This window comes from Myxine glutinosa, chromosome 1 (assembly GCF_964187855.1).
Source record: "Myxine glutinosa chromosome 1, kmMyxGlut1.1, whole genome shotgun sequence".
Classification (NCBI taxonomy): domain Eukaryota; kingdom Metazoa; phylum Chordata; class Myxini; order Myxiniformes; family Myxinidae; genus Myxine; species Myxine glutinosa.
Genome location: NC_136261.1, coordinates 321327453 through 321340485, shown reverse-complemented (window position 1 = coordinate 321340485; position 13033 = coordinate 321327453). Strand labels below are relative to the sequence as shown.

Sequence of the window (13033 nt, the reverse complement as noted above, 5' to 3'; positions counted from 1 at the left end):
ACAAAAGAGGCCTCAAAGCTATGCGAGTAAACAACATGGTGGATATTTGTTTTTGAAGCCCCCCCAGACCAGGTATAGCTACACCCCCCAGACACACACAAACTCAGATTCAGACAGAATCACCTACGGAGAATATTGTAAAGATAACTTTGACGTCATAGGTCATATGGTATGGCAGCCATGTTGGATTAAAGGAAAGAATTTGGACACCTTTTTCTCAGAAACCACTCAACAAAATAAATTGGAACTTGGCATATGTCATCAACTCCCCACAGGGTATATAAGGTGATAATGATGACTTCATCAGTGAAGTAGTATTCCAGCCATAATTGGTTGAATCAAAATCATTATCTTAAAAATCTAAAACTTATGTCTGATCTGCAATCCCATGCAAGTGAAGAATTAAATTTATGTCATCAGTCACATGGTCTCGCGGTCCTAAAATCCTCTCCCACCTCCCCTTCCATCATATTCATATCATTACCGAAGAGCTAAACCTTTCTGAATTCTTCATGGATGCCTCACCTGCTGCTACTTCATACCAGGAACCTGATAAATGCATTCAATGGGTATCTTGCTCTTCTTACCATCCTCCACATAAATTCTCTCCTTGATATCATGCTTTCTTTTGTTACAATGCTTTATTTTCCCAAGATTGTTGCCCTTCCTCCTATTTTATTTCTACTCACACCTATACATATTGTAGCTTTATAATTGTGTCCTCCCAATTTCTCTCATCACACCATGTCTCGCTTACTGCAACTATGTTGTTCTTTCATACGCAGCACAAGGCTTCAAATGGCATCATTGGCTGAGGACATGACGATGCATAACTTTCTATAGGTTGGGGCAGGAAGTTGGAATTTGTTCAGGGCACCAGGGAAATGTGGCCAGCTCGCCTACTCTTCATGGAAGATAACTTGGGATCTTTAACATCCACAAACTAATACTGGAAGACGAGACTCCCGGTTTAACGTCCATCCGAGAGGCAGAAAACGCATTGATACACAGCACCCTGCATGCAGCAACTGAGTGCGTAACAGCACCATGCCTTGCCTGCGAGACACCTGGATGACGGCTGATTCGAGATTCAAGCCCAGGCCAAAATTCAGATTGAAACGCACAGGCCAGTGCATGCCTCTGGGTCTAAACCATCCTCTCAGTCTTTAACTACAACCCAAACACTATCGACTTTTGCTTCAAGCTCATTATTTTATCTCCTCGAGTCCTGGCATAGGTATAGATTTATGAACTCACCTGGAACGAAGTTCAGGGGAGCTTATGCGATGGCGCGACGTCTGTCTGTCTGTCCGTCCATCCATAAACACTTGAAACTTTCTCCGAAACCGCTGATGGGATTGCGATCAAATTTGGCACAAATTTTATTTGTTGTGTTGTGATTAAAGTTTGTTCAGGGCATTAAAAAAAGTCGGGCTCGAAGGGGGTCTTCCAGGGGGTCAAAGTGGATCCAGGCTTGACCCCCTCTCCCCCCCTCCAAAATAGGAATTTGCTTTTTCCTCTGAAACTACATAAACTATTTCGATGAAATTTCACCACAACCTTCATCACCCGTGATGTACCAATGTTTGTACAAGGCATTGGAAAACTTGGGGTCTGAGGAGGTACATGGGGTGGGAGGGGAGGAGTTGCCCCCCAAAAGATATTTTTTTTGTTTGTTTGTTTAAAGTTTTATGATTATGTTAGTATGATTTGTACATGCTGCCCTGTCTTCTAGAAACCATTAAAATTGGTTTAAAATACCTTTAATCAGTGTAGTATACTGTTTATTCTACCAGGTGAGCACCAAGGGTATTGCCCCTATTTTTTAGCTTTTCCTTTTGTGTAATTATTAATTCTGCCTTTCCTTAACAATCATGTTATGAATTGCAGTTCCTTCCTTTTTTTGTTTCCACTCCCTGCCTTAAAAGTTTGATGTCCACTGCAACTGAGGAATACAAAATGATCGAGGACCAACTTGATTTCATTTGAACATTATATTTTGAACACAAATCAGAAACGAACCTGCGGTTTAACAGTACTTTGGCTCTGAACACACATGTGCAGAGGAGTGAGATAAAATTTTTACTCTCTGCTTGTGTGGCAGTAAAACATTGAAAATCATTCCAAACAGGAAACTTCGTTTTTAGCATTGTCATAAAGCACACAAACATGCATGAATAACTCATGTAACATGTTAAATAAGGTGGTGTAAAAGACGCTGCATCAACAGCGGTAAACTTTACAATTTTTTTTTTCTATATCCTTTAAAATATCTTTTATTTCAACTGAATTATAACTCGAACACTAAAACACAAATCACCTTTCGACACGTTCAAAAATCCTTTGTTTAGCAGTACTCGGCCCAAATATGGAATTTTTTTGTGTGTTCCTGTGGGAGCTTGTGGCTGATTATTCCAAGCCCATTTCCTTGGCTGTGGTTTCGCTGGATTGTGGGAATGTTGTTGATCCATTCATGTGTGTCCATAATTGTTTGAGGCATTTGGCTACTGTTAAACAGATCGATTTAGGGTTCGGATTGGCTCCCTCGCAGCCTACGGCAACTTACATGTTAACAGATCATGTTTTCCTCCTTATGGCCATATTCTCCAACTAAACCAAACCGTGGCCCTGGAATCCTCATGGGAATTCGACAGGGAAAAGATCACTCGGTTTTAGCCATGTTTCCTGTTGTTCAAATTACAGCCATCATTCGGGACCTGTCCCTTCTTTGGCACCTGTCGCACCGTAATGTGGATTTTGCATGAACAATCATGTTATATTTTGAACACAAATCCAAAAGCCTTTGCCGTAAAGGCCTGGGGGGTTGGAGAGGAGTAGGGGGAGGAACAAAGCACTGAGGGAAGAGGACACAAGACCAGAAATGAGGTGGAAGAAGAGACCAATGACCTGTCTGCAATGGCGAAGTGATAGGCCCATATATTCAGCTTCATCGCGAGAGATTCCAATGATCTTGAAGACCTTCGTTTCCATGGTGTCAAGCAGAGTAAGATGTGAGGCAGGGGAGCCAGCCCAAAGAGGAGAGCAGTAGTCCAACAAGCTTACTTGCCCCGTCCATACCACCACCGCCACCTGACCTCACCCAGTTCATACCACCACCACTTGCTCATGCCCAGTCTATACCACGACGACCACCCCAACCTGTCATCGCCCCACCAACACCACCACCACCTGCCTTGCACTATCCATAACACCACCAACTCACCCAAATCCATACCATCCATTGCAACTTTAAATAAATACACCACCCCAAAAAAATTATTTTGGTATTTTTATCATGCTTGGTGATGGTGGTGTCAAGCATACCTGCAGAGTTTACTGGATGTTTAAGAGTTTTGTTCATGGTATAATCCATCATATTTGTACAGCAATTTATTTAGCTTTGTATTTAGATTTTTATACTTTGTATTTATATTGCTGCATGTGTGAGAAGTGTTATGATTTATGGGAGCGAGACATGGGTAATGAACGTAGAGCAGCAACAAAGGCTGGAAAGGGTGGAAATGCGAATGGTTCGGTGGATGTGCGGAGTATCGTTGAGAGAGAGGAAGACAAATGATGAATTGCGAAAGATGATGAGAATAGAGCCTGTGATTGATGCTGTGAAGAGGAACAGGTTGAGATGGTTTGGTCATGTGTTGAGGAAGGATGAAAGTGACTGGTTGAGAAGAGTGATGGAAATGAATGTAGAAGGACGTAGAGGACGGGGAAGACCGAGAAAGACTTGGCTAAAGATGGTGGAAGAAGAAATGTGGGCAAGGGGGTTAACAAGGAGAGATGCAGAAAATAGGGCAAATGGAGAAGATTGTCACGGGGACCGCAAGGCTAACCCCCGCTCTAGCAGGGAAATGGCCTTAAAATGCATGTTGTTTGTTTGTATTTAGATTTTACAATTAAACTTAAATTGATATTTACAAAAATGAGAAATTATACATGTAAGGGAAGTGGAAACAAAACAATAAGAAAACTAGAATACTCTTCGACGTCACGACATCGACCGACATGCCGATGCCCACATTATTACATCATAATACTTGTACCAAGTTTGATTTAAATCCATTCAGCTGTTCTGAAGTTATCACATTTTTACCTGACATGACCTCTGACCTCTTGACCCCAAAATCTAATCAGTTTAATCTTTACATCATTATACATACCTGCACCAAGCTTGGTCAGAATCCCATTAATGGTTCACAAGTTATCGCGTTAGTAGGATTTTTACGTAACATGACCTCTGACCTGTGACCTCGTAACTCCAAAATCTAATCAGTTCATCTTTACCTCATAGTACATACCTGCATCAAGTTTTACTAAGATCCCTTCACCCATTCTCAAGTTATCACGGTAACGAAAACCCATCACGCATGGGCGGACAACCTGAAAACACAATGAAGTCACCGGAGGCATAAAAAGCAAAACTAGAATACATCCTAAAATGCAAAACCTGTCCACGTAAAAAAGATTAACATTTGTTGAATGGAGAATCTTTTGAATGGTAGATGTTATTAGGATTTCCATTTCAAACCAACTCACATTTAGGGTTTGATTTTTTATTATTATTATTATTATTACTAGTGCATGCCCGTACGTGCGGGGAGGTAAGTACGTGGACATACGTACGTTGACGTACGTACCAAAAATAAGGCCTCACTGTCCGGAAGTTCGCATATCGTAGTTACGATTAATCGCAAATTAGTTTTAATGGCCAATTCTTCAATTAGCGCCAACATATTTTGCAATTTCATCGCAAGGAAAAGCACAAAGAGAAGAGAACAACAAACACACGCGGTTCCTTCACCGTAGCTTGACCGTACGTGCAAAAAAAAAATTAAAACTTTCATCGTTCCTTCAGTCTTCGCTCTCGTCCTTCGTTCACGTGCGTGGCCGTACGTGCAAACAAAAAACGTATGTGTTTGCTAAATAAATGGCCATAACTTGGTAACCACTTGTCCGATTAATATCAAACCGTGAAAAGGCACATCCTCAGGTCCCCAGCAATATACCTGGCAAGTTTCACTTAGATCGGACCAGTGGTTGGCGAGAAACAGCGGTCACAGACATACACACAGAGATTGCTTGCATTATTATTTATTTATTTTTTGTATACAAGATCGAGGCTCGTGTAAGAGCTAACATTAATCACAAAAAAACAAACGGACACACAAAACACAATAAAGGGAGCGGGAGACAAGATGGGGAGAGAGAGGGAAGCACACGAATGTACAACAGCAGAGAACAAGGACAACGGAAGATCTGTGGGATGGAGAGGGCTTGGGGGGAGGAGGCATGAGAAGGGTGGGGGAGGGGAGGGAGGGAAAGTATAAAACACATGGACATTGCTGGAACTTCCAGGAAAGAAAAAAGTCGGTATTTAAAAAAAAAAAAAAAGTGGATTTGGGGTGAATTAACGGGGGTAGAAGAGATCAAGGTTTTGGATGGGGGAAGATAAGAGATGGTGTTGGAAATGGACACTGTGCCTTCTGGGATCATTTAATCAGACAAATGTAATCCAATTTCAAAATATGTGTAAACTTCCGACTCCGAGTAGCAAAATCAATATCCAAAAACTATGTTTAACACGTTTAATGAAAAGCAGATATACAGAGCAAAAAATCTTCACTTGAGAGCTTGTCCAGGAAACAAAAAGGAAAACAAACAAAAAAAAAAGCTTTTATTTATAAATATTCGTCCAGAATTCGTATCTGGCTCAATTCTTTCAGTGCAGTTTTCACATTTGGTAAACTTCGGTGCAAAACAACTTTCAATGCATCCTTCAGTACTTCAAAGGAGGTACTTAGAGTACCTTGTCAAATGCACAAATCATGCTGACTTCAAAAGCTGCCAGGTTTGGCCCAAACGATGCAAATTGCAAAACGGAAACGAAAGCTCTACGTACATGTACATGGTGTAACGCAACCCAACATATGTGCAATATTCCCTTAAACGAGTACCTCGCAAGTTGGCACGGTAGCAAAAATAGTTGCAATCGGCATGATACAGCTATCACAAGGGTGTACGAGTTATTTCCCATCATTCCAGCGGCACGAGCTCACTTTGCCACAAAATATCTTAACAAGGCACTGGATGTCAGAACTGAAACCCACCCTTTTCCAAGGCTTAAAGCAAAGACAAGATTAGCAACATGACAAAAACGAGTACAATGAGCAAATTGAAGACAAAATTAATAGGTAAAGGTTTTTTGAACAACACGGAGGATTAAAGCATTAGGTAGTGCACCGAATTACTGAGAATCCAAGCACGGTCTATTTGAAAGATTTAAGGACCAAATTAAGTTAGGATTAAAAAAAAGATTTCAGTTATATGATTACATATGATGCTTCGATATTGAGAAAAGATCTTACACAGAGTTCGTGTGAAGGAAGATGGTCGTGCTGTGCTCTTTATTAAACCGTTCACACAAGTATAAACCTCAACTCAAGGCCTCCAAGCAATCTCGTACTAACTGAAGTCCATCTCTGTTGGCCTTGGCGGCAAATACGAGCCTCAAAACCCTCACTGTGGCAAGGTACCTGCAAAATGGGGAGTACATCGAGATAAGCAATTTTAAGAGCAGTTGCGCGGTTGCCTCGGAGGCAAAAAGCTTGAAGGCCAACAGCAGATGGAGATGGAGCTCAATCATGCAAGCAAGCATGCAGCAGGTCACATGACAAAATGCTCAATGAGTGACTGAGATTTGGTGATAGATCAATGCCAACACAACAAGCTCCATCCATGCTGCTACTTTGCATCTTATAATGACCGGTGTCAACTTAAGAAGTTATGCCTTGGACGAGTCAACGGCTTGCTTGGAATCGCACGTCCGGTAGCGCGATTCCAGGATTGCTTTAAGTCGGGTTATTATAGTACAAAACTCTTCAAAAAATTGCTGCAACAAAAACGAATGCAAAACTTTTGTAGAAATGGCAGCCCTGAAGCAAATTAAGGAATCTACACAGAAAAAATAGACTTCTCCAACATATCTCTAATTGAAGATACTTGCCATAAGAAGAAAACCTCTAGTTGCTGCCAATGGAGCTGCCTTCTGCAAGGTATTGCAATAGCCTTATGACCTCAGTCAAGGTGCAAGATATTTTATATTATTTACATATCTATAGACGTATGGATGTGCATATTGCAACTTTGTTTGGTCCAGAAGCCATAGAAGTAGATTTAAAAATAATAATTGAAAAAGAGGCCTGCGTTCACCCTAGCCGAGATTTACCTCTCAATACACCCGTCCACAGCCTGGTATATACGATGTTTGCACAGCTTGCATGGTGGGATGATTTGTCGGGGTAAAGGCGAAAGGAGGCATTCTAATTTGTGCTTAATGGAAAAATAGGCCGAGCATATCAGAAGAATAAAGTTTTCGAATGACTCAAATACAGATTTCAAGTAAAACCTGAAAAGAAAAGCAAACAGAATGACAATAAAGTGGCTGAAAAAATAATAAATAAACGAAAAGGGGGGTTACGGTTACAAACAGGCAGGGATGAAGTGAAGCGAGGATATTTTTGAGCACGATGAGGTTAGTAAGTCTCCGAGTCAGAATCAAGATCTTCGTAAGGAAGAGGTGTAGCCGGCGATGCAGAATCCTCTGGGCCCGTACTGCCGTGAGTCCGGCAAGAAACGGGTCCATTAAATGCCTCGTCATAAAGCGGCACCTTGAAGGTGCCCAGGCTGGCAGAGCGGCGCCCAAACACGCCCGATGAAAAAGGCATCATTGTGGACAGTATTATGGCCAGGCAGTCGGCCACATCTTTGTTAGGAGCACAAGCCAGAGCTGGGGTGAGATCTGCCGAAAAAAAGGAAAAGACCGGAGAAGAAGGTATGGAAGTTAGAAAGCTAAGGAATTATCATGGCCTCACTTGATGCAGGGTGCAAGCCGTGAATGCAAGCGAGCCAGCGTGCAGGACCCTCAAACCGACAAAAAATAATAATTATATTAAAAAAACAAAACAATGCCCATGGGGGGAGGGAATGGAGGGGTTGGGGGTAGGGGTTGGGGATACTTTTTTGCACTTCCCCATTGGTCTCATTTTAAAATTTTCTCCAACTGCTGACTCCTGATTTTAATGTTTGGAAAAAAACATTTCGCTGAAAAACCTGCAACCATTGCTTTGAGCGAAAGTTCCAAAGAAGGATGTTGACCTAATTTCTTCTTCTTCTTTTTTTCAAAAACTTCATCTATCAAATTTTTTTGGGATTCTGCACACCTCAAGTACACTCGTAAAGCTCTGCCTAGACCTAGAGGATGAAAGAAATAAATAAATCTCCACTTCCAATTCGATAAATGCTACCATAACAATACTCATGTCCCTTCATAGAATTAGTGGATTTGAGACTCGTGCAATCATTTTCTACGATTCTTCATTTTGCCTTTAGTTGATCATGGTTGCTGCGATCATGCACAAACTTATGGAATTGGAAATGTGATTACAAATGCATTCAAGGAACAATTGTTGTAACATACGAGGTACAGTACGGCGTTTTTCTGCCCCGAATGTATACACCCACTAACTTGCACAAGCAAGAAAGACAAATAAAGAGAAGGGGGGGGGGGGGTGGGAGGGACGAGTACAGAGTGTGGAGAAGAGCAAAAAATGAAGAGTGTAAAGAGGACGGGATTGATAAGAAAGATGTACCGTTCTCGTCCAATGCTAGCACGCTCGCTCCCTTGTTGATAAGATCTTGCACAACGGAAGAAAGACCTTTTCGAGCGGCAAGGTGCATTGGCCTGTGCGGGACAGTTTCAAGGCAAACTAAAGGAGACATTTTTTTACTGTTCTCACATTCATAAAGAATAACAAGAGGAGAAAATAAAACGGGGAACAAGAATAGAGAGAACAACATGAACAATTTACAACATATAGAGGTGGTGAACATAAATCACCGAATCCTGTGATTTTTAAACAAAAAGTAAAAAGCAAAGGCCTTACGTTTGACGAGCGGCATTGGCAGAATCAATGTGTTCGGGATTTTCTAGCTTCTCTAACAAAAGGAAGGCACAAGTCTCATGGCCCTGCAATTACAAAGAAACATTACACGTCGGACGCACTTAAGGTCGGATGTGCAGTTTGGTACAGTCGAGTAACCCGGACACATTGATGCGCTTTCCAGGGTCACAAAACAAATTGTCCAACTAAAGGATTTGCTAGCATGGGCTCGTTCTCTGAGCGATATAAACAAGCAGCGTGTTCAAGAAAGATGAGACTTTGCGCAACTCAATCTTACCTGATTGCAGGCCAGGTGGAGAGCGGTGTTCTTGCAAGAATCCTGCACCATCAGATCTGCCTTTGTGTTGTTCAAGAGGTATTCTGCAGAGGATGCAATCTTTCATGCTAATTTGTCTTGGATCGATGCAAAACTCATAATTAATTCAGAAACCCTGTTCTGCATGACGACTTGGCTTCAGCCAGTGAAAACGAAAAGCAAAGACTGAATGTTTTTTTTTTTGACAATAACCAGGTTTTTTCAGAGGAGCTTTGACGCAAATTATAGATGTACATGTCACAGTCCCATGATAAAATTAACAAGAGCGAGAATTGCTTTGCAATACATGCCACCTACCGGTCCAATTAATGTTTTAAAAATTAAATTAATTAAAAAAATTGATGAAACGCCCTGAAACTCGAACTTGTTCTGTAACTTGTCATAATAAAGCCATGTACCAAGTTTCAATTGAATATGTTAAAGGGTATTTTTTTTAAAGTGCACAAAACTACGGGTGGAATGAACAGACGGATGGACAGACAGACAGACAGACGAAGAGCAAACCTATAGTCCCCTCCGGGTAAAGGACTAATAACTTTAAAACTAGATCAGGTTTAATAATTTTTTTATATAACCATCTGGCATGAATAATTATTATTATATTAATTATTATTTCACAAATCCCAAATTATTTCACATGAATAATCAAATTATTATAATAATCACAAAAAACAAGCCCATTTTGCACACGAGAGTAGTGTACATGCCTTCGAGCTACTGTATTTACTCTGGATTCAATTTTTCAACCAGACTTATAAACTGCCCACACTTTTGGTCGACTTAACCTCGGGGCAACTTGGGACCACGACAAGAATGCCATGTATGAAAAGGCAGCACTGCCCATGTCCCTTACTTACCCCGACTTTTCAAAAATATGTTATCCTCTCTTTCTCATTTGTAGGCCCTTTACTGGGCTGGCCACCCCCAGGTGGTGAATTGGCAGCAACGCAAAAACCTTTTCCTCCCCGGTCACATGCCAGGAACAGCTCCTGAAGACTGTTGTATTGTTGGTTGCAGTTAGAGCAGGCATTTGTAATTTGGCCACAGAGCCTGCAACAACTGGCCTTTGCTTCGTTGAAAGGCACTATGGAATCTTTAACGCTGCAGCTTAGCTTACAGATGAGTCTCAAGCTTAAAGTTCCAGCTTAGCTTACAGATGAGTCTCCAGCTTTATGTTCCAGCTTAGCTTACAGATGAGTCTAACTTAATGTTCCAGATTAGCTAACAGATGAGTCTAGCTTAATGTTCCAGCTTAGCTTACAGATGAGTCTTGCTTAATATTCCAGCTTAGCTTACAGATGAGGCTCTAGCTTAATGTTCCAGCTTAGCTTACAGATGAGTCAAGCTTAATGTCCAGCTTAGCTTACAGATGAGTCTCAATGTTCCAGCTTAGCTTACAGGAGTCTAGCTTAATGTTCCAGCTTAGCTTACAAATTAGTCTCTCGCTTAATGTTCCAGCTTAGCTTACAGATGAGTTTAAGATCTGTCCCCACCCCTTTTTCCCCGATATAAGGGAGGGTATAGAGTTGTTTTACGTTACTCTTGAGAAAGGTCAGTGGATGCACGTTTATCCGTGTTGCTGATTGAAACGTCGAGCAGTTATTTATTTTCTCATTAAAGGTTGGAGAACTCAAAATGGATTCATTTGATTTTAATCCCAACTGCAATATGTATATATATATTAGTCGGTAATCGGTTATAGTCAAATGTTCTAATCGGCCCAGCACTAGTAACTAAGTATGGTGGCAGCTCACCAACCACTCCAAACTGCCCGTGCTCTGTTGCCATCATGAGAGGGCTTTTGCCTGCATAGTCTGTGGCATTCACGTTCCCACCGTGGCTCAGGAGAAGTTGCAAACACTCGACGTTATCTGCAAATGCTGCAGCATGCATCGGCGTCCTGTGGTGAAATTCAAGAAATAAGGCCCACACTTGGTCATCGTAGTGAAACAACTCAATTATAAGGAGATCCAATGAGGCAAAAAAAATTCATTTCAGAGTTCTTAAAAAGTTTGTGTTGGGAATAGATATAAATAGCCAGGGAACAACTTCCATTCACTCACCTGCCCTTTGCATCATGGGAATTCACGATCTTGTCACCATACATATCCAAAAGAATTTCTACACAGCTCTCATTGTCCACAGTACTGAAATCAGGCAACATAAAACTAAAGTAAAGCAGACGGATCCACAACTTAAACGATGCCAGATGTGTTTTTTGGCTCATTATACAAAACTAAATTAAGAAAAAGAAAAAAAGCACTTTTTCCACCAATACCACAATGGTGGAGAGCAACCCAAGTATTGGCAAGTCAACCAAAAGGAAACCAGTGGTGCAGGTGCTTGCACTTACACAGCACAGTGAAGGGGACTGAATGGGTTTCCCTGATATGTGTGTGGAAGCTCGTCCATTAGCAGTTCCAAACATGAATGTAAGCCTGCAAAAAACAATCACATAATAAAGGATATCAAATCATGTCTATGATGTGCTAACGCGGACCCAAAATGGCAGCCAGAACTCATGCTTTTTGCCATCCTAAGCCAAGCCCGAGGCTGAAAGGCACGCTTTGAGCAGGCCCTGACCCCGCTAACTGGGTTCCACACACAGAGAGAACACCTTCCCTACATTAAAACCAGAGCTTCCAGGGAAGCAGAACTCAACTGAACTGACTGGACAACTTTAAAGTAGGTCAGTTGTCTGTACTAGATTTGACTTGAATGAAAAGCCAACAACCTTGTGTAATAATTTTAAGGTCCTTGTATCCTTATACTTGTCCTTGTTTTACAATTGATACAATGTTACACTTTGCAACAATATTGCAGAAATATAGTTGTGTAGGCGGCCATTTTGTGACAGATCGGGTTGACATGCGATAGCAACCTACCTTGTGTGGTAAGAGTCTCACACCAAGTTTGATCAAAATCCATAAATATTTGTGGACGTTAAAGTCTTAACGTCGTTTCGGAGCTGAAAACAATATGGTGGTCTATGGCGGCCATTTTGTGACGGATCGGGTTGGAATGCAATAGCAACCTACCTTGTGTGGTAAGGGTTAAACATTCTAAGTTTGATCAAAATCTGTTAATATTTGTGGACGCTAGAGTGTCAACGTCGTTTTCATGACCAAAAACAAAATGGTCGCCTAAGTCCGCCATTTTTCAACGGATCGGGCTGAAATGTAATACCAACCTGGTCCTTGGGGTAAGGATGCTGCATGTCAAGTTTGATCAGAATCGGTTGATATTTGTGGACGCTGGAGTGTTAACGTCGAAACGTTAACGGACCACAGACGACAGACGCCGGAGGGTTCAGTATGTGATGCTCAACTGGACGGTAGTCCAGTTGAGTTAAAAAGACCAGGACCGTCTCTCATGTAGGCTGTACGCCAGATAACTTATCCCCAACATGACCTTATTACAGTTCAAACTAAAGTCCGAAGAGGACATGAACACAAATGCTCGTTAATATCATGAACACAAATGCTCGTTAATATTTTACAACTATTGACCCATCCGTCCTTTAAAATGCAGCAATACCTCATTTATACTGTGAAGTATTGCATCCCAACGGGTATAACCATTGTGAGGTGCTCCAAGTTGTAAGCAGACCTGACTGTTTCTACTTGTTCATGGGGCTGTGGATGCAATTGTGTAAACGTACAGTACATACGAGTGACAAACCATTGCAGGATATTCCTCAGGACGTGTCGAGTTTCTCACAATAAAAGCATATTTTTGGTGC

At 41.5% G+C, this 13033-nt stretch overlaps 1 protein-coding gene across 3 annotated transcripts in view; it reads right to left on the bottom strand.

Annotated features, from left to right (window-relative positions):
- Positions 1 to 5090: 5090 nt before the first annotated feature.
- The window catches only part of LOC137411122 (serine/threonine-protein phosphatase 6 regulatory ankyrin repeat subunit A), a 203643-nt gene continuing 195700 nt past the window's right edge, over positions 5091 to 13033 (bottom strand). Inside the window, exons 22-28 of one of the 3 annotated variants that reach the window (XM_068096573.2) lie at positions 11645 to 11729; positions 11355 to 11438; positions 11046 to 11191; positions 9253 to 9335; positions 8958 to 9040; positions 8664 to 8755; positions 5091 to 7813 (exon numbers count right to left, since the gene is read on the bottom strand). In XM_068096573.2, the coding sequence (XP_067952674.2) occupies positions 7548 to 7813; positions 8664 to 8755; positions 8958 to 9040; positions 9253 to 9335; positions 11046 to 11191; positions 11355 to 11438; positions 11645 to 11729 (839 nt within the window). In that variant the 3' untranslated portion in view covers positions 5091 to 7547. The remainder of the gene's footprint in view (positions 7814 to 8663; positions 8756 to 8957; positions 9041 to 9252; positions 9336 to 11045; positions 11192 to 11354; positions 11439 to 11644; positions 11730 to 13033) is intronic. The other 2 variants (XM_068096581.2, XM_078769660.1) reach the window with 2 other exon arrangements.